This window comes from Xiphophorus couchianus, chromosome 2 (genome assembly GCF_001444195.1).
Source record: "Xiphophorus couchianus chromosome 2, X_couchianus-1.0, whole genome shotgun sequence".
Taxonomy (NCBI): Eukaryota; Metazoa; Chordata; class Actinopteri; order Cyprinodontiformes; family Poeciliidae; genus Xiphophorus; species Xiphophorus couchianus.
In genome coordinates this window covers 16525229-16547032 of record NC_040229.1, presented here as the reverse complement: position 1 = coordinate 16547032, position 21804 = coordinate 16525229, and the positions used below count along the sequence as shown (strand labels likewise).

The following is a 21804-nucleotide window of genomic DNA, read 5'->3' as shown; positions in this document are numbered from 1 at the left end:
AAATTCTTTAATGAGACGATTTCGATTGAAATTGTCCAAAGCGGTTTAAAGGGAAACAGGAAAACATTTAGCAGACAGGAAAATGGTCTTCAGCATGGTGAGTTCAGCTTTTAGTTTGGTGCTTGTGTGTATGTGCATCAACAAGTTCCTGCCTGTGTTTATGAGCAAAATAATCAGTTCTAGTATTAGTGAGTTTTTGATGGGCAGTAAGTTTACAAAGCTTGCTAATGAGCTTAACAATAGTCAATGCGAGATTTCAAGACCTTGGCCAGGACCACAAGTTAAAGGTAAAATAAACTGTCACTTCATCCACTGACTGGAAGGAAGGCTTCCTCAGAAAGGCAGGAATAAGTTGAGGACAGGATGTCTCAGTCAAAGACCAGAGTCTCCAGACAGTTGTCATCCCTGCTACTTCTCTACACAATCACATTGTCCTGACTCACTGACTGGAAAATGGACAATAGGGAAAACAACATGCTATAGACAAGGTTCCTACATGTTTTTCATTACCAAAGCGGGTACTATTAAATTGGAAGAATGGAAGAAATTAATTTATGAAAATTAATTTTAGACAATGAAATAAGGCATCAGGTGAAGGTATTTCTTAGGATGCAAAAACTGGGAAAACACATTTCCTTTTAAAGCCATACATTTGCTAAAGAAAGAGAAATTTAATCAAAATGAATGAGTACAAAACATCATACGCCATGAATAACATTATTCCACTTATACTAATTTTCTTCAGAGAGGCTGAAGCACAAGCTCACCTTCCTTGGTTTGACTTTATCCTGGTAGTCATACTGAAAGATGCCTTTATAGCTCAAACCCAGCCACCATGGGATCCCTTGTTTGTCCTGAAAAACACAGCAGAACTTCCCAGGTATCTGCTTGCAGACTCCTAGGAAACTAAAATCTGTGCAGTGCATGTGTGAGAAAAAAAGTCAAGGCAGTGTAGTTAAACTGTACCTTTACAGCATAGTAATGCACTCCATATGTGGGCAGAGATTCCACAATGCTCATATAACTGCAAGGAGCAGAAAGACAGATAGGTAACAAAAAACAGAAGAAAGTCTTTCACATGCAGGACATAAACAAAACCAGAAACACATAAACATACTCACTTTACAATAGCCTGTCCTCTAGACTGCCCATTGAGCTTCTTGTAATGCTCTATTACACGGTCTTCACTGTAGGAGAGAGCAATAGAAGAAAACAGGGCATTATTACAATGACAGATAGTAAATAAGTCTGCATGATGATTTGCTGGACAGGTTCTCACCAATAAGCCAGAGATGGGTGCTCCTTCAGAGCTTGAGTGGGCAGAGCAGGGAGCTTTTTCAAATCAGACCTGGTTGCATCATCGCTGCAAGAGAAAAATATATTTGAAAAATTGATTCATCCTATTGTTCTCCAAGTTCTATCATGAGTTGAAAATGAGTTTTCATGCACATAAATGTTAACAGATACAAACACCAAATTAGGAATACAAAATTTATCATATATATTCAACTGTTTTAAATATGGGTGAAAATGAGTACAAGAACTGCATCCAGTCAAAAACAAGGAATAAGTGCTGATGGCCAAGAAATGTGCACTATTTTAAGCACTGGGTGTGGTCTAAGTCTAAACAGCTGCAGGAAGAAAAAGAGCAACAGAAATAGAAATACAGATGTAAACTCAAATGATAAGTAAAGATAAGAGGGGATAAAAACGATCAGGGAATGAGCTGGAACAGATTAGGATGCAGATAGAGTACATGAGACACGGAGCCATGCAGAAAACTACAAGCACTTGGCCCCAGATTCAGTATTCAGACCTCCAGTGGCAAGAGTTCTTAATGCTCAACTCTAATCCCCAGGCCTCACTCCAGCCTCCACCAAAGGCCCCAGAAGATTTGGAAAAGCCTCGGGAACATGATAACCTATGAGCTAAGTCACTGGATGAGATCCCATCTGCCCAGTCTGTCTGTTCTTCGATGTGTGAAAACAGCTGTGTCTGCTTTTGTTCATATCTGCTTGTGTCACTAATTACCAGGTACAATGCCTTGAAAAGAAATTCATACTCTCTGAACTTGTTCGCAATTTGCTTTGCTAAAACCACTAATAAAATTGGGAATTTATATGACATGCTAACACAAATTACCCCACAATACCATCACAAATCAGTATGGATTTGAAATGTTTATTATATAAAGTCCCTATGAAATGCCTTGATGTTTGTAGTTATGAAAAGTAAATCTGAAAAACCTGAAGGGGCAGGAATATTTGGGCAAAGAACGCTATGTCAGGTTCCTTTTTTTTTTTTAGAAGTCTACTGTAATATGCAGATAACCATGAATAAGAAAACAGTCAATGCAAAAAGATATTTTTACAGTTCCAAGAAAGATGTAGTTTGGCCCTTTTACAGCAAAAAGAAACAGAACATCACAGACATATTTGGATATTGTAACATAATTATCATTTTAGAAAAACTACTCTTACAGTTAAGGCAGTTATGAAAAAATATAATACAAAAATGTGATAATGTACAGCTTTGCAAAGGACAAAGTTTAAGGATCTTTAGAAAGGTAATATTTGTGTGTGTGGGAAGAGGGGTGAGTAAAGAGGGAAGAATCAAAAGAATGTCTCCAGAGTGTTACATTCCAGCCTTATGTAGGATACTCTGTGCATTTGCTTCTTTCACAGGAGTAACTGCGGTTATCAGCACCACAACAAAGCAGGGATCAGGGAAGCTGTATATTTAGGGTGACAAGAGGATCCACTTTATGGTCACTTCTAAGATGAAATATTACAGAAAAGATTACTCAACAGCTTCTGAGTTAATCCAATTTAAATTTAAAGGAAAATGAATGATGTTTCACATTTTTCAACAGTTATCATTACATTAGGAAGTCTGTTAATAGTTAGCTCCAACATAACTCCTGAAGTCATATCTATGCTTTTGATACAGAAAGGACAAAAAAATTGCTGGGTTTCAGATGACGTAGCATTGATGTCACCCAATGCAGATGGAGGGCCGGAAGTAAATGCAGCCCATTTATTTCTGTTGATCCAGCATCAAAATGTCTAAAGTCTGTGTTCTGTATGGTTGTTCCAACCATTGACAACAAGTCGACAGTCATTTAATGCTTCTTTTGATCCTAAATGCTTGACCCAACTTGAAACTAACTCTCCAGACTTTTGAAAACTTTCTTCTGACTCGTATAATATGAGGTCTGCAGCACCAGATAGTTATATGGATCGCCTCGATGTGGGTAAATCATCAATATTATAAGATAAGTCTTTTTTACCGAGATAATACGGATCATATCCTAAATATACGTGTATTTTTTCGAGATGTCTTGTCTGTTCCAGCCTATTTAGGGTATTAGCGTACTGTTGTGATCAATTTTGCTTTGTTTTGAACCGGAGAAATTCACTTCCTGCCCTCCATCTGAATTTCGCGCATCATCCGGGTCAAGTGTCTGAAACCCAGCAATTAGTGAATCTAATGTAAAATCGTTGTATGAATGTAATGTAATAAATGTTGTTATAGTCCTCTCCCGCTCTCTTCTCCTTTAAGTGTTTCAGGCTAACATTAAATAAGAAATTACTCTTGATGTTTTATCTGGTGAAATAAATGTTTAACTACCTTAAGCGATTTGAGAAGAAAATGAGTTGCATAGGATGTGAGTCACTTGAGGAGTGATAAAAACATAACAGGAGGAGCAGAGCAACAGCTGAACTCATCATCCCTGCTGTCATGTTTGCTTCTGCTTTCAGGTTCACCACACACAGAGTCACACTTTCTGACACATTCTTTACACAATGACCAGCTAAAGCACACCGAAGAAGATTAATTTTGTTGCACATACTTTTAAAGTCAGACATTACAACTGCAGGAAAATTACTATAAACACTGTTAGTTTTAGGGGTTTTACTGTATTCAGTGCCCAATCTCTCTTAATAAAAACTAAAAGGGTAAAAAGAATAGTTTGGGTATGCAAAATGGATTTTGTTCATGCAGTGGAGCTTACCTGCTGAAATCTCCTTTTGCTTCCTGTGGAACAAAATGAACACATGTTAGAAACATATGAATTATAACTGAACAATAACCATAAATTCTGTGTATGTTCTGTTTGTAGAAGTGAATGAGTAATAAAAGGCACACTGCTGGACTAAAGGGGGAACATTAAACATCCATTTAGAGGGGAACCTTTGAAGCTCTGCAGAAGAGATACCCGATACTATACATCTGCACCTGCACACAGGAGGCGAGCCCACTCAAACACACAGAGATATAAACCATTCAGTCCAGGCTGTGTAACATGACCTTGCATAATCACAGTTAATGGACTGACCTACTCTGAAGGAGGGACAAGAAAGAGAGAAGGATGGAGGAAGAAGAGTTTTGATGTTAAAGACAGAACCTGAGTGTAAATTTACCAATCATCATAAAATGTATTTAGTGGAAAAAATATTTAATGCCAGCTTTGCATATTTCATATGCAGTAATATTTAGCAACAAAAAAATAAAACGTTAAAATGACATCAAAGATTTAGTCGGAAGAAAATGAACTTACAGGCGAGACAGTTTGAACGCCCACAGCGCCCTCTCACACATAATAAAAACTGAATGGCAACCACATTAGAAATTTTGGGTTCAATCTGTTAATTATGAAACTAGCAGATTACGAAAGGTCAGACATTTTGAATTGGGAACAAACACTTCACTTATAATAGAACTGCTTCATGTTCATCCAATATCCCATAAAGTAACTCAACTACTACAATTACTGTGTGGGATAACCAAAGAACCAAACAAATAAATAAATAAGTATCATGGTAGAAATTCACACAAATGCATACAGCATCAACTCATACAAAAAACAAAATCTTACTTGAAGGATGTAGGAGGCTAATTCAAAGACCACCTCACTGTCCACTTCAATGAGCTCCTGGAATAATAGAAAACTAAGTCAGAAGTGTTGAGTAACACATTGTTTGACAGATAAAAAGCAGTTAAATTGAAAACTTTGGCATTCATGATAAATGGTTAAATTCTCTTTGCTTTACAAGCCATATTTCTCTCCCTTTCTAATCTGTGCAATCAAAGATAAGAGGAGAAGTAAAGTGGGCATTATTAGAAAGTGTCCCATGAAAAAACACATTAACAAACAATATGCTAATCAGGCCAAAAGGTGTGAGAGGGGTACAAGTGTAGAAGAATGTATCCGTTTGTTAGTTAGCATTTTCACAATGTGTGAGATACCTTCTCCGTACACAAAGCTGGACAAAGGGATAAGGGTCAACAGGATGCGAGTAGTGGGTAAGGCATGCTAGGAATGCTGCTTTACAATCCACTTCTTAATTGGTTTGAAGTTCAGAGAGTCTTGATGAAATATGAGAATGAGAAATCCCCACAGTGGTGTGTACCACCCAGGGTGGCTACAAATCACCTATTTCTTTTTTTCCCGTAGTGCATATTCTTTTATGGTGAAACAAAATGTTGCCATGGTCAAAACTAAGCAGAAAATGATAAGTATATGTTAGAGTACTTCAGTTTTGAATGATCAAAATCTTTTGCTGAACCTGGAAGCAATAACGCTGTTGCTCAGTTTTGTATACATGTGGTGCGTGCTGCACAACTAACTGCTACTACTTTACAGCTATTAACACCAAACAGTTTAAGAAAGCCACAAAAATAAAATCTAAAATATTTACTGTGTTATGTAAGACCAAACAACTACTTCAATACAGAAATTTTATGTTGCCATCGACACATTATGAAGACAGCTGGTTAAAAGTTGTCCAGCAGAAAATCCTTTGCAAGGTGGGTGAGCCACAAAGGTTTACTACTAACGAAGCAGGCTCTACAGACTGCTGCATCCAAGCAGCTTATTGGACAGTCGAGTGGAAGAAAAAATGTGGTTGAAAAAGTTGGACAGTAACAGGGATAATTGGAGGTTTGAGTGGATTTTAAAGCAAACTTTATTCAATAGTTTGGGTGGATGAATAACAAGTTGAAAAAAACTGTCACACTCCTTCCATTAAGGCAATCTTGAATCAGGGATAAGATCAGAAGCACCTTAGCTGATCTAAAGAGGAAAAGAAATGAACTGCAGCTCGATGGTTCAAAGTTTTCTTTGCATTTATACGTATATTTTGCCCTTTTTATTTGGAAATTAAGATCCCATAATCTGGAGGAAGTGTACAGAAACAAACCAAGCTCCAGTGTGACATTTCCACAGTCAGTGATGATTAGGGAAATCATGCCAACTAGTTTGCTATTTCTGTATTAAAAAATATTCCTGTTTAATTGGTCTTATGCATGATTCTAACAATAATAAAAAACTGATCAGGAACACATTATATCACTCTGGCAATAAGGAATAACTTCTTGACGCTGCATACGCCCTCTTCTGGACAAAATACACAACTGCTAGACACAGCTGTCAATAAATGAAGTGGTGTCTTGGCAGACTACATTCACATGGTACATTGAGCAGTAATTTATTTGCTAATTGTTTTTAACAGTTTATGTTTTCTACCTTTGTAACTCTTTTCACAGTTAACTCTAGTATATATATTCAACTGGCATTTGCTAAGCCTGAATAAATGTGCTTCAACAGTGCCATATGGCAGTAAATGTGTCAAGTCATTCGTTAGCTGCTGGAATGTGGAGCAGCACACAGCGTGATGGCTAACAGCTGATGCAAACTGTTCACATTCTCTGCTTCATGAACACAGCATGCAGGATGAAAAGCCAAACTTTCCTCATGTATCATCTCATCATTTAGGTCAAAAATGAGAAAACATGCCTCCAAAACACTATGTCACCATCAAAGCTTCACCTAAAAACATCCTTTGAGCAACTTCTGAAACTAAAATCATTTTAAATCAAATAAAATTTTGGTTTTATAATTGCAGTCCAACATTAATGCATGCTAAGCTTGCCAAAAACAAAATTTTGTTCATGAATTTGAATAGTTCTTTTCAGGATGGAATGATTAAAGAACAAAAATGCTTTTTAGAAAACATGAATTAACGGAAACCAATTTGGATTTAAAACACAGTTTCCAAAATCTGCTTTCCTACTCACATATACAGTCAGTAGTAATATTTATAGGTTTCACAAAACACAAAGACATGAAGGTTGATAGATACAGAAAGTGTGCGACTTCTCTGCAACTTGCTAAAGGATATTTAACAAAATATTTTTGTTTTGCCATGTCAGTGATGAGTACACAAAAACTTTTCAATGACACCTTAAATGCATAGGGTTTGGATCACCCATATAAACACATCCACATACTATGTCAATGATATTTCAAATGTAAAATGAAAACGATGTAAAGTGTTTACCTTGTATATGATGGACTTTGCATTAAGAAAGAACAGCTCGATTGTTGCATTATCCTTCAGGTAGGAAATACTTTCAATGTAAAACCTAAAAGCACAGAAAGAAAGTTGAACATGAAAACTCTGAAGAATGTCAGTGAAGTTGATGAATAACATCTCCGAGTTTCATTGTCTTGTTTTTTAGTTCTAAAAACTAATACAAAACAAATGCTTTGGCTTTTATAGTCAATTGCGATAGAGTGCAACAATTAAAATGACCAGAGGGGGGCACACCATACCAAGAGCTAAAGCGGTACAATAAGCATCTCTTCACTCTCGTTCTGCACTAAGTATCCCTCTCACCATGTTGGTTGGCAGTAATCCACTACTAGCCTGTTATCGTCTGCACATTCCCACAATCTGGGATTGTGGGACACCTGCACTCACATACGCTGATAGACTTTAAATGTGCACATTATGTCTACCGCTGTGCAGCACCAGGAGTGATCCAGTACAAAAACACACTCTCAGCAACACTGGAGAGAGAAGCACAGTAACCTACTTCTGGCAGATCGGTGAGCAGGGTACTAACATAATAATGCCGACTACATTTAGCTCATGAATGCATGCAGACCCAGAGGGGAGCAAGGGTGGTGCACTGGGAGGCTACACATTGTTAGCTACTCAAGTGGAAATGTATCAAAAAGATTCTGTGCACTACAGATGCTCTCACATGCCCTTTCACATGTTTTTGCACTTTGAATTATCAAGTCTCTCACGGGCTTTATACACTGCATTTATACACTACAGTAATCACACACAGCAAAAGCATTCATACATTAAACGTGTTCATATTTTGGCACATAAAACCGTCAGTGAATTATGTTGGAATTTTGTGCGACAGAGCATAACGCTACATGGTTTTTGAATCTTTAAAGGTAGAATTTGGTTTGCATTTGTATTAGGCTCCCACTTAGTGTTACACTCCTGAATAAATTCCAGTGCAACCAAATGCCTTTGAAGAGACACCTAATCAGTAAATGTTATCCCTCCGAGTGTAATTTAGTACAAACGCAGGTGTTCTGTGAAGGCCTAAGAGGTTTGTTAAGGAACATTAGTGAATAAACAGCGACTTCAAAACCAGAGAACAAACTTCAAAATCTGGCATTATGAAAGAATGGCTTGTTGAAGGAAAAGTGTTGAAATCTTTCATAAAATTTGACATGCAGTGTGACACAACAAATACAAGAGTGTAAGATTGTATTCACATCCAGGACAAAAGTAGATTTTTTTTTTAGTTTGGTGCAGTTTGCTTTCACATTGTGCTTTTTTGCAAGGAAACTATAGCCTGTAAACAAAGCCACGCGGGTGCCAATCATTACTCCCACTGGACAGAAATGATGTGGGCGGGACAGAGCACAGACCCAGCATGAAAACAAACATGGAAATCCTGATTGTTGCATTTCTCTTGTGCTTATTTGTGCTGCCATTATAACTTATACATAATTCTGAACGTCAAGAGCAGCTCATTCAATTCATCTTTTGTGATGCAGTATTTCTAATTTTGGCAAATATCTACTGCAAACAGAATGGGACGAGATGGGTTGCGTGTTTTGACCCATGACAAGCTGGCAGTAGCAGCATTATGCCATAGGAATGATTTTCTTCAACAGGGACATTGAAGCTTGTTTGAATTTATGGGAAAATGTATTGAGCTAAATGCAGGCCAATCCTGGAGGAAACCCTGCAACAGGCTGCAAAAGATTTGAGAATGGGTGAAGGTTCCCTCTCCAGTAGGACAAAGACCTTAAACATATAGTGAAAGCTCCACTGACTTGTTTAAGATTAAAGAATAATCATGTTTCAGATGACCAACATCTAAACTTAACTTATGGTGATCCTCCCACCCTCTGCCTAAAAGAAGAGAACTATGTAAGTGAGATAGGTGTGTATAATGAGAACTAAGCACATATTGCTGAAAGTACATTTAAATCAGCACTATATGGTGAGACCGATAATAGATAAAGGTCTGACATTTGGGATGATTGCTTTTCAAGCAATCTCTGGAGTGTGCATGTCCACTGACTGAATTTAAAAAATGTGCCTGGGAAGTATTTGAAAGAGGTTTCACCCAGTGTGACATTTTCAGAGATTGAGGTTAGTGACTGGCTTGAACTGTGTTGGGAGGGGAAAAGGGGATGCAGCCTCAAAATGGAGTCAAAGTTCATAGCATCCCCTCCCCAACCTCAAACACCTATTAGTCTATGTAAATACACAAAGAGAGACCCTCATCCTTCAACCTGCCCAACCCGCCACCGCCACATACACATTTGGTTGTTTAAAACAATTCAGTGCCTGACATTTGATTCAGACAGGGTCTCCAGTCAGCAGTTATCAATGAAATCTACACATTTATATCACATCGCAGTTACATTGTGTGCCAAAGCCATTGTTCTCTGAATATGAGCATGTGCAGAGAATGGGGCTATGGTGCACAGCAGGCTCGTTGTGTCATTAGCTGTATTGTAAATGTCATCCTGGAAATATCTAAACAATAACACTGTTCAAGGTCGTTAATATGCGTCAGGCTACTATGAATGTGTTTAACAAAGACTACTATTTGGGTTGGATCTCGGAAATAAATGGTATACCAGGACAAACAGTTTCACTTCTAGGATTTTCCAGGATAATCTATTTGTCATTATATTTCAATCAACATTTTTCTTTTCTGGTTTTAAATATTGTTCTGGAAAAACCTACAATATAGCTAATAAACAAAATGCACACAGCATCACAGAAAGTAAATAACACCTTGGTTTTCAACAGGAGAGTAATGTGCTGAGATTATTTTCTATGCCACTGTTAGATGCAGCACTGTGAGAGAGTATTAGCCCCCTACCAGATTTATTCAGATTTTCCTTTTCCCAAAGTGACTGTGATTAACCACACAGCTAAGTTCAGCTTCTCCAGTCATATCCAGAGCTGTTAACTGCATAACTTATAGATTATGAAAAAAAAAAAAACTTCTCTAACAACAGCAACAAGGCTAAAATACAATAAACCAGTCCCCATCTAAAGATGGAAAATAAAACATCATCAGTCTGGTGGGGGTTACAAAACTTTTTCTAAGGCTTTGAGATTCTAAAAAGCCAAAGTCAGGGTTATCCAAAAATAGAGAAAACAGATTAGTGGTGAATCTTCCTAGGACAGGCGAGAAAACTTTAAAATAGTGGTCTTAAGCTCAAGCACACCTGGGTTTTGCCACAGGACAAGGATCCAAAGCACACCAGCAAGTCTACGTCTAAACAACAGCAAAAAATAATAATAAGGGTTTTAGAATGTTTAACTGAGATCTTGTTGCATGACCTTAAAAAGATTATTCATGCCTGAAAAACATTGATTTTGGCTGATCTTATCTGAGCTGAATAATTTAAAAACTGCCTTTATCTATGTCTGATCATAAAATCTATTTGATAATTTCCTATATTTCACATTTTTTTGCCTTCTTTTAAAGTGTATTCTTGGTTCCACAAGGCAATTTGCATAAGATTACCATGCAAAGCATACTGATGAGGTTTAAGAGGCTCATGATTGGCTGAGAGACCCTGTGGCGGGAGTTAAGCACCGAGGTCAAAGCTATTTCATAACTAATCTTATTAATCCGTTCCTACTACTCATGAATCTACTTTATGTGTATGCACAAACGCACACATATGCTAACACACACAGTCTTCTCTTCTTTTTCCACAGGACTAATTAGAAGATGAAAGAAAGACTCACCTGACACAGAAGTAGAGAACAATAGGACCAGACTTTTTAGGGAATTCATGCTCCAATACCCGCCGGTCCAGCTGAAGCCAACTGAAGTGGCCCCTGAAGACAAAAACAACCAGTCAATGCCATTAATTACAGGTATTCATCCATCAGATTGTAATAAAACTCAATATCATGGTTTGTCGGCCTATCTAGCTATATGAATATTTTTTTATAGAATTTTTCTTTTCAATGCAGATACAAACAAATCATACAAAAGAACTGCCAATAATTCTCCAGGTTATTCAGTGAACTGCAGACAAATCTTTTTAAAACATAAATATTTTCTTTAGCCTCCTTCACTGAGCTCCTTCTGACTTTTTTTTTTTTTTTTAAACCTACAGTTAAAGCAATAACCTAACATTTCTTTACAAAGTTAAAATTTCCATGCAAAACATGTGGGATTGTTAGGCCTGTCACGATAACAAATTTTGCTGAGCGATTAATTGTCTCAAAATTTATTGCGATAAACGATAATATTGAAGACCTTTTTACACTGATTTAATGGAAATGTATATAATGCAATAATGCATGTGATTTCCTGCCAAAGATAGATACACTTTGCTTTCAAAAGAACACGCAATACTGGAACTGATAAACAAAATAAACAAAACAACCAAAAACAAAAATAAAATGGATTCTCAGTCACCATTAACAAAAAACGTACTTGAATAAAAACTGAACAACATTAAGCCCAAGTGGAAATAAACACTGCATTCAACCAAAAAAGGGCAGATTATGAAGTCTTTATACTATATTGCCCTTCAGTAATCATTAGATTTAAATAGAGAAGATGGGCACATCCGACTACCTGATGCAATAGTTCACACTACATGATTTTCCCTTTACAACAATCGCTTGCCATAACCAATCATCCTGTAGTGTGTGGCGTGTTAGGGTTGATCATCGCTCAGATCTAAATCAGGGGTTTTCCCCGACTGGGAGCGTTAACGTAACTCATTGCATGTGACAGGCAGCCAATCAGAAAGAGTGGATTCCCCTCTTGCTTTCTGCTTTCTCAGGGGAAATTATGGAGGGGAATCCCAAATAGCTGACACGGTGCAACTGGAAGTCCAGAGGACATTGGAGATGATATGGAAACAACATTAATGTTTATTTAACATTTTGTGCAAAGAATATAGAAATGACAAGGGGAGGAGTTGGAGCGAAATTGCTACCGCAGTTGATAAACCCGGTAACTTTTCAGCTGTTCTTCCTTAACGTGACGTAAATAGGTTCTAATGATTTTCATTCAGTCAGGACTTTACGCTGACACTAGCCACATGCATTGCAGGTAGATTGTAGTAAAGCATTGATTAGAGCCTGGTTTTAAAATTAGTTAAGTGGACTTGTAGCCATTATTATGTGCCCATTGTTGGACACCACACGGCAGGAACGAACCTGATCGAACCGTTATACCTAGGATTTCTGTCAGCTGATGTGTGGTCTCTCAGGTTTTGAAAATGGGCCGTTGGGCATTACACTAAGGAAATGAGGAAGGGAGAGGTCAGTGGAGAGCACCGGAGCTGAGCCTTTTTTCATTCAGTGTCATTAACAGAAAGAGAAAAAGGCCAGAAGAAACGATAAAGCCAATAATTAAAATGAGGTCGATAGTTTTAATTTATCGTGCGATTAATTGATTTATTGTTTATCGTGACAGGCCTAGGGATTGTAATTAGTAGATTAAACATATTAAACTAAATTGCCCTGCTTAAAGTCATTGCTTTAAGTCCACAACTTTTAGAGATACTCATAAATACTTGAACAAGACAATATTGACATTTTACCCAACACGTTGTGCTTTAAGAATTTTAAAGAATGGCACAATAGACAAGAATGGCAAACCAGAACTTGTTTACAAACTTATTTTACAGCAATTCATCACCTAAAATTATCAGTGTTATATAAATATGGCAACATTATAAATGGTAAAAACTTTGCTTTTTTTCTGGAATGTTCTGATTGAAGAATGCAAGTATCTCAACATGTCAGGTTGCTAACAAGTTGCAACCTGACACGTCTTGAGGTTCATGCAGTACACCATTAATTTTAAGCCAAGGTGAATGTAAGAATGTTAAAGAAGTTGGGAAGGTAAGCCATTCTCCTTCACACGTTTCTCCTGTTTCCAATTGAGAGAAAAACTGCAGTGACTGCTTGTCACCCTGGTAACCCTACATGGTCTCCAGAGCAACATCTGTCTCAAACTATCCTCCTTCTCTCTCCTGTCATTGGTCCCTCCTCCCACCAAACACAACCCTACCCTTCTTGACATCTGAACAGCATGAGCTGAATTGTCTGTTCTCTCTCTGTGGACAAACATAACAAATCTATATATGATGGGATTCCTCCAGTGGAAAGCTTAAGTTACTTTGCTGGGTTTACGTTACTAACAGTGTCTATCACACATGTGTCAATGGGCATTGGGGTCAATCCTACTTGATATCAAAATTTGCACATAAGCAAAGAATATAAAAAAAAAAACAAAACCTGATGTTTGTGAGTATGTAAATCACTGATATATTTGCATGGCTACTATGCCCTTGTGCTTTGTCCGTCTAGGCCACAAAGTACAACTAATTTGAATGTCACAATTCAAAAGCAATCTTCCACATTCAAAAGAAAACCTAAAAGCATTAATGCCATACCATAGCACTGGTGCATTTCATCACAAGGAGGTCTGTTCCATACATTTTTGGGGTAGAAAATAACAGTTATTTATTATTTAATTATTGTTCATATTATTTATAATTTCTTTATTTTATACTTACTTTTTTCAGAGATTGCGACAATACACTCACTATATTACATATCTTCTTTGAGTTCAGTTTTTATATATGAGCTTACATTAGAAGTTTTATCTTAAAGGGAATTTACTCTTCATCAAGTGTAAAAAATGCACTGATTTAAAAAAAATCAGTTCTGTTTGACTAAAATAATTGTAATATAAATATATTGCATCTGTCCATTTGGCTTTACTTAAAAAACAAAATATATGTACTTAGACAAATAAAATAATATTTTATAATGGTACAGTTTCTCTAGTTCCACTGTAAACAGCTAAGTGTACATGTAGTTACATTATAGAATTATATTAGGATGTGTTCAAGGTCAATGCACATTTGTCAAAATTCATTTTTTTCTGGAGTTTTTACTACTTCTATGACTCAACATTTGTAACATTTGCACCCCAAGGACCTCAGTATGAATTTATTGCAGATATTTCTACAGACTTAGAGAAAATTAAAAAAAAACAACACTCCCATTTAAATCCAGACCTGAAAAATACTTAACGGTAAGACTTAGACATATATTTTTGAATATGCCTTACGTTTCATCTGTATATGCAATTCCAAAGTATTCCTTCTCTTTGAGGTTGAAGTGGGAAGCCACAAGGTCCAGCAAGTCCTTTGCCATCAGTTTGGGCTGTAGAGAGAAAAAAAACACATGATTTTGGGTTCAATTATGATTGCCTTTGTCAGTTATGACTTACCATATATCTGTGAGCATTGAGATTTATTACTTAATAAATTAATTGAAATAAGTACATGGCAGAGCTTAATATAGATGCCATTTCAGCTATTGATTTAGAGCAATGACTATGCAATTCAAAAACCACCAGGGGAAACAGTAAATGAGCTGGTGTGAGAACATAAGTAAAGGAGAGGGAGGGGGGAGCACAAAAAGATGGATGGAGTTTGTAGATGCTGCTGACAGTGCAGGTACCATGCCCTCCCCAACTCTCTCTCTACTCTTTTCTCTGACCCACACCTCCACTGCAGCGTCATGCTTTAAAGCTGAATCACGGTGTTGCAGACATGGCTCCAGCTAGCACAATAGCTAATCCAGTGAAGTGATGCCTAGGCTATATGTGAGAAAAACATTTATTATCACACAAAAAAGGAAACGGATGATCTTGGAGTGAAGCAGAGGAATGGGACTAATGCCATGTGCTGACTGGTTTGTCACATCCTGAGTAACAGTACGCCCAACCCTGAGGTTAACCATGGGTGTGCCTCACTGAGTACATTCATACACACAGCTCCATACACATACACACATCTAAACCCAAATACTCATCACTCTAAGCACAGAAGGAAAACATGTGTTACAATATTTGACGAAAAAAAAACATGATGGCTATATCCTCTCTAAAAATAATGCATACAGATCGAAGAAATTTCATACAAATACATTAAAGTGCAGAAGAGCGAGGTTTCAATAACCTCCTCCAATCCATTCACTGCACTGCTAGGTTTAGTGTAAGAAGCTACTAAGAGCTATTCAGAGAGAAGGAGGTGATGTCATACAGCCAAAACACACACGCCAGCACAACCACACACCCTTAAACATCTCCACTGACCTAGATCCAATAAAGGAACGATGCCTACTGTTATTACTGTTAATCTTCTACACATAAAGGCTCTTGAGAGATAAGAATTAAAGAAGAGAGGTTAAGATGAAAATAACATACACATTCATTGTGCCTTATACATGCAATTATAAGAATAAAGTTGAACATAATGTAACTAGCGCTGAAACGATTCCTCGAATGGTTCGAGTACCTCAATTATTAAAACTCCTCAAGGAAAATTTACCTGCCTCGAAGCTTCATTAATTTATGTTTTATTATTTAGCTCACGTGTTCCGGCCGAAACATTATTTGCGTTGCGCGGAGCTCTCACTTCCGCCTCTGAGTTGTTAACGAAAGCTAAGCGTTAGCAGCACACCATCCAATTTTCAAGTCCGGCCCATGTGGATTTTATTGATTTACGATAATGCCCCGGTTTTCAATGTTTTTCGGGGACAGATAAGCATCCTTAAAATGACTGGCGCAATGCCTGGAGTATGGCAGCCTTTTTCCTCTGGGAGCTGCTGGTTCAGAGCGAACGGCGCGAAGAGTGCGGCAGGAGTATAAATACAGGCAAGCGGATAGACTGAACACGGCGGGCGGCTGAGTAGTTGATGCTTACACTGTAAGTGTAGCTTTACAGACGAACCGCACAATAAATTTCATATCATCCCGGTCTCAACAAACAGGTGGCGGAAATCATCGTGGCGGTACATAGCTAGTCGATGAGTTTCTGAGTGTGACGAACGAATGTGCCGTAAATATCCCGTATTGTTCCCCCCCGTTCTTACTTTCGTCCCCTGGTCTACTGGTCCCCGAACTTACGTTCGTGTGTCCCCTGGTCTATTTCCTCCCCTCCGCCCCCCATCTTACGTTCACTCTTTTGCCTGGCCCCCACACCCACCACCATTGCATGATTTTCTAGTATTGTGCAGCTAAAGTGGGCAGTTCCTCTGACACTATGTATCGAGTGAAAAACCAGCACTGCAAAAACACACAACAGCATCCTCTGTCAAAACAAGTTCTAAAATTTGTTAAATCTGACCACAAGTTGACAAGACCACACACAACGTATTCCGTCCAACATGTGAGTATTTATTACACAAAGATGAAGAAAAACCTCAAATCCCCAGGTGTTGACAAAATATGTCAAATCCATCATGTTCATGGGAGGCATGCTTTCTTCTAACGACTCTACACACTGCATTTGAGATGTAGCCTGAAACACTCTTTATCTAAGTTCAATTAACTTGATTCACAATGTTTGCCCTTCATCTCTGGGTCCCAGGGTCATAGCAAGTGCAAAAAATGACACTTAAATACAAAGGTTCCAAAAATACTTTAAATAATGGCATTCAATTAAACTAAATTGAGTTTGGAAAATTTTTTATGGTGGAAATTTGGTGCTAGATGAACTTTGATATGAAAAGCAGTTTTCTTAATTGTCAAGAGAACTTTAGCATGATTCTCTGAACCCAATTCGCTCTGATTGCTGTCTACTGGAAGATAATTCATAATTGGAAGTACTTCACATACTCCACTTCTTCTTAAAAGTAAGGTTATGAAGCAATGCTTTCCTTTTTCGTTTTTCTTTTTCTAAACAAAGAGGAAAATGAACAGCTATTTATTCTGAGCACTGACCGACTGTGGGGTTTAAGTTTGGTATGTGTGACTCAACATAAATTGGTACTTCCCTCCACATCTTGATTGGCACTATTATTTCTCCAAGTAGCAGATCAACAGTATACTCTTTGAGAGGCTCAACACATTTCAAATGTTTATGGTTTGGAAGGAGGGTATCTTTATAGTATTAGCAGTAATACATGTTTTGGTTCAGTCTGAGAGACAATGAGGTGGTCTCTCATTATCGCACAACAGTAGACTGCCTTGGCAACAACACCATTTAAACAACCTCAACCCTATGGTAGCAACCAGCAAGTAGGGAGGCAAAGCCACATTAGTAAACACACAAGTACACAGTTGGAAAAATGAAACAGAGAAGAAGAAAACCCCCACTGTACTGTTAAACATGAAGAATAAATAAGTAATGATGAAAAGAAGCACCAACAGCGCTGCTGAGAGTTTTGTGGTGCTTTGTGTCTCCATATTGATACAAATGCCAAGCACACTGTGGATTCCCATCCACAGCACATGACAGCTAAATTGAGTTTGGGTTCTTCTCAAGGTGGCAATATCAACCTTTTTCCACAAGCCTGCTCTGCATTTGATTTGTGGCCCTGAACGTATTAGATGTTTAATGCTATGGTGAGAGATACCAACAGTGATATTGACAGTGAATGACAGGCAATACACACACAAACACACGCTCACAAACACGTTTATCAGATGGAACATCTCCTAGACAGCATTACCTCTAATAGACATTCAGCCTGTCCCTTCTCAGCATCACGGGTAATTAACAGTGTGAGAATTACAGGGCTCTGAGTGTGAGGAGGAAACACACTCAAGACTACCAACAGACAACTTATAAACACACAAATGTAGTTTAGTTGCCTTGTTGGCAAAGTTGCTGCTCCGTCTGAGCAAACAGCCTCATATGCCCTTGGTACCTTCAGATCTGCTCAGATTTATGATTCAGTACCAGAAATTACTTATCAGTGGCATCCTTGGAGTCCTAAGCTGTATGCAAGAGTATTCATACCACCTTGAAATTCTTCAAATATTGTTAAGTTGCATCTATTAACTTTAGTTATTATGTTGAGATAATAATTTTCCAATTTTTACATTGAAAAAGTCTAAATATTGTGATATGTGTCGTTATTAATCCTCTTTTGCTCTGATCCCTCTAAATAAAATCCATAGCAACCCACTGCCTTTACAAGTAGTCTAGCTGTTAAAAATAGTCGACCTGTGTGTATAAATACATCTGTTCTGTGAAGGGAACATTTCTGAACAAATAACAGCAACCATTTGGAAGAGGGTACTCTGGTTATAGTAGACCAACATTAAACCTTTTGTCTTACATGCAAAACAATGTAGCACAAAACTAACACTTTACATACCAGTGAGCACATAATCTCCACAGTAAAAGATAGCAAGAGCAGCGATATACTGTAGGGATTATTTTCTTCAGTAGAAGTGAAATAACTGGTCAGAACTGATGGAAAGATGGACACAGCTAAGGAGGGAGCAAAAGACTTGACACTGTGGTGGAGGTTCACATTCTAGCAGGGCAACTACACTAAAGAGTAAACAACAGCTACAATGTAAGGGTTTAAATCAAAGCATATCCATGCATCGGAATGGTCCACGCAAAATCTAGATCGGCTGTGATGTATGTAAAGTACCAGCTCAACCGTGAAGGAAGCCACGCTACAAAGCTTCCCGAAAATATTTGGAAGCATGGCCAACACGGACTGAATGGGTTTGTTCAATTCCTCCAGTGCTATTGCTAAACTACAACCATCGCAGACTACAATTCAAAAAAAGCACAGAAAATCATTGTCATAGTTCACAACTTCTCCTTCCGTCCACTGACTGACCAGAATGAAATTCCTCCTGAGAAACTGAGCTCAATTGAACAAATTACAGACAGAGCATTGTAGGGAAATGAAAATCGAGCGGAGTAACATGAAAAGGCAATGACTAGATGATAGAATGGGCAAACATTCCAGTTTTTAGTGTAATGTGTGCCAAAACATGGCATCTAAGGAAGCAGGACATATGGTGCAGTGGATGACACTTCATTCATAGGAGAAACAAACTGCAGCTCTGAAGTAGTCAGAGGTTCTTGGTTGCATAAATTGTCAACTGTTAGTAATGCTTCTAATGTAAAGTAAGAACATCATTTATAATTCAAGTTTTCTTAGTTCATTAAAAAGCTAAGAAAAGACAATGATTCTCTTTGGTCCAACTAACAGCGTGCCAAACTACAAAACATTCACCCAACAAAGAGACACAAAAGGAGTAGAAAAAGGTAGAGCTGTTTGTTTTTTGAATCAATATCTCAGGCCTTTGTCTCATTCCTTCTTAATGCTAATTGTAGTTCCATGCTATTTTATATACCCTGAAGGCACACAAGACATTTTAATCCTTTGGATATCTATAATAGGGCCTGCCTACATGCTACTTAAAAATTATGTTTGTAAGAAAGTGATAACTTCTAATTGTAAAGAGAATAAGAAGAGAAAGGTATGAAAGATAAGTGGTATTTTCAGTGAGACTATAGAGAAAATCAGATGAGAATGAGAAACGGTGGTAGTGGTATAGGACGGAGAGTGATGAGAAGTTAAGTCAGGAATATAGAGAGACAGTAAGAGGGAGAGCAGCAGAACAAACTACCAATTTAAAAGAGCGGATCAGTTCTGGCAGAGTAATCAAATCAGAAAGTCAGCAGACCTATCCTCAGCCCTGCCTTTCATTTTCTCCACTCTATTTTCATCTCCTTTCTCTCCATTCCTTAGCATTCATCTTACATTTCTTTTTCCAGAGAAATTCTTTTATTTTTTTAAGTCTTCCCACAAAAATCAAGTAACAGCCAGTCGACAGCGAGTAAAAAAACAGAATATACTTCAGTCTTTTCAGGAGGCAAGTAAGAAGAGAAAATGGAAGTAATTAGCAATCAACAAAAGACACAAATTTAACCTCTGGGAAGGGAAGAAATGCAAGAACAGGACGGATGAGAGCTGAAGAATAACTCTCAAAGGATCGAACCTGTGTTGCAGTGTTCGTCTTCTGCCAAGAACAGAGATCAGATGAGCAGGAGGAAAGTGCACTGTCACCTATTGCTCACCAAATTTCCCTTAGTCAGCAATAGTCAAGCCCCTTAAGACATCGAGAACTGCATCTCTATTGTGTTAAAATAAATGAGCATCTGTAAAACAATAAAAAAGAATAGGTACTCACCTGTACAAGGAGCTCCAGTTTCCTGTCATCCAGTAGATGGACCTGACACCGCCTTCCCTCTGTCATCTGGGAAACATAAAAAAACACACGTTTCCTTTTACTTTTGTTGCTTATAAATAAACTATTTACTCATTTCAAAATCACATACTTTCCAAGACATTTAAGCAATCCAGACATTCAAGCACAAAATACTGATATTCTAAGTTGCCTCAGAAATTAACAATGTGATAATTGGAATACGTTCCTTTTCAAGAGTCATCAGATTTGAGGGCATTAGTTTACAGAATAAGTCTCTATTTAGTGTGTGTTTGTTATAAAAACCAATATGTGAAGTCATAATGTGTCATATAAAATATAAAAGTAATGCAATAATTATCAGTAAAAGGGACATAATTTATTCAAAATTATTATCTATATTTTTAGATAAATTAATAATTCAAATGTGCAGATCAGGCTTTCTAACTTAATGTCTGATTTTCATTGAGGTATAATCTTCTAATTTCCACTGATTATTTTATTTTTAGAAACTAAATTAAATCAGTGAGAAAAATGTCCTGCATGGTACTTAATGGAGTAAAGAGATTTTTATATCAAGGCATATATCCCAGTACCTACTGTATCTGATTCTTATAACAGTCACAAAAGTGCATCGAAGTAACTACTGTGGACTGATGAAATTACATGCATTACATCGTATCATTAAATTGTGATTCCAGTAAATCACTGGAATTAAAATGTGTAACACGACAAAAGACATTTCATCAATCAATCGCTGAATTAAAAATGTATTTAGATCTACTTGTCCACATCCTTCAGCGTATTAAACATCAACAGTCTCAACACCAAGCAGTACAACATGTTGCAACCTGGGGCACAAACTGAAAACTTTGTGTCTGCGTGGTATCTCAGTGAAGTTTTAACAAGGTTATCTGCACTACACACAATAAGCTAACAGAGACAGTATCCTACTCTCTGTCCTTCTTGCACATTTTTAACATTCCTCCGCGAGCAGAAAATCCATTACCCATCAGTACACTAGCAACCACAGTTAAAAAACTGTAGAGTTAAAGTATGTGATGCTGACAAAGCTCACAGGAGTGTTTGTCTGTGTTGCTGACATAAGGTTTGCTGAACTGCAGAGACAAAGATATGTCTACTGCATATCTCTGTGTCCTAAGTTCAAATGTAAACAGTGACGCAGGTGCAAAGAAGACACCACCGATTGTGGTAAACAACAATTTACAGCAAATATTTTCAGTAGATAAAGCCAACTCCACAAACCTGCTAGAAAGGTTTGCATTGTACACTGAAAGCCAAACAAACCAAAGACTAAAACAAAAAAATTGGTGTAGAATTTAAAATCAGCAACCACAGTTCAAATGAACCAACTCTCAAAAAAGTGTGAAGTGCATGCTTCTGCCTATGTGTATCTGTATCCTGCTGCTTCTAGCATGTGGA

The 21804-nt window shown here is 37.6% G+C and overlaps 1 protein-coding gene across 10 annotated transcripts in view; it reads right to left on the bottom strand.

The window, feature by feature from the left end:
* The window catches only part of frmd4a (FERM domain containing 4A), a 113650-nt gene that overhangs the window by 20392 nt on the left and 71454 nt on the right, over positions 1 to 21804 (bottom strand). For all 10 annotated transcript variants that reach the window (XM_028032620.1, XM_028032628.1, XM_028032614.1 and 7 more), the window contains exons 2-11: positions 20347 to 20412; positions 14461 to 14555; positions 11100 to 11192; positions 7344 to 7428; positions 4880 to 4936; positions 4016 to 4038; positions 1280 to 1363; positions 1122 to 1187; positions 967 to 1024; positions 768 to 854 (exon numbers count right to left, since the gene is read on the bottom strand). In XM_028032620.1, the coding sequence (XP_027888421.1) occupies positions 768 to 854; positions 967 to 1024; positions 1122 to 1187; positions 1280 to 1363; positions 4016 to 4038; positions 4880 to 4936; positions 7344 to 7428; positions 11100 to 11192; positions 14461 to 14555; positions 20347 to 20412 (714 nt within the window). The remainder of the gene's footprint in view (positions 1 to 767; positions 855 to 966; positions 1025 to 1121; positions 1188 to 1279; positions 1364 to 4015; positions 4039 to 4879; positions 4937 to 7343; positions 7429 to 11099; positions 11193 to 14460; positions 14556 to 20346; positions 20413 to 21804) is intronic.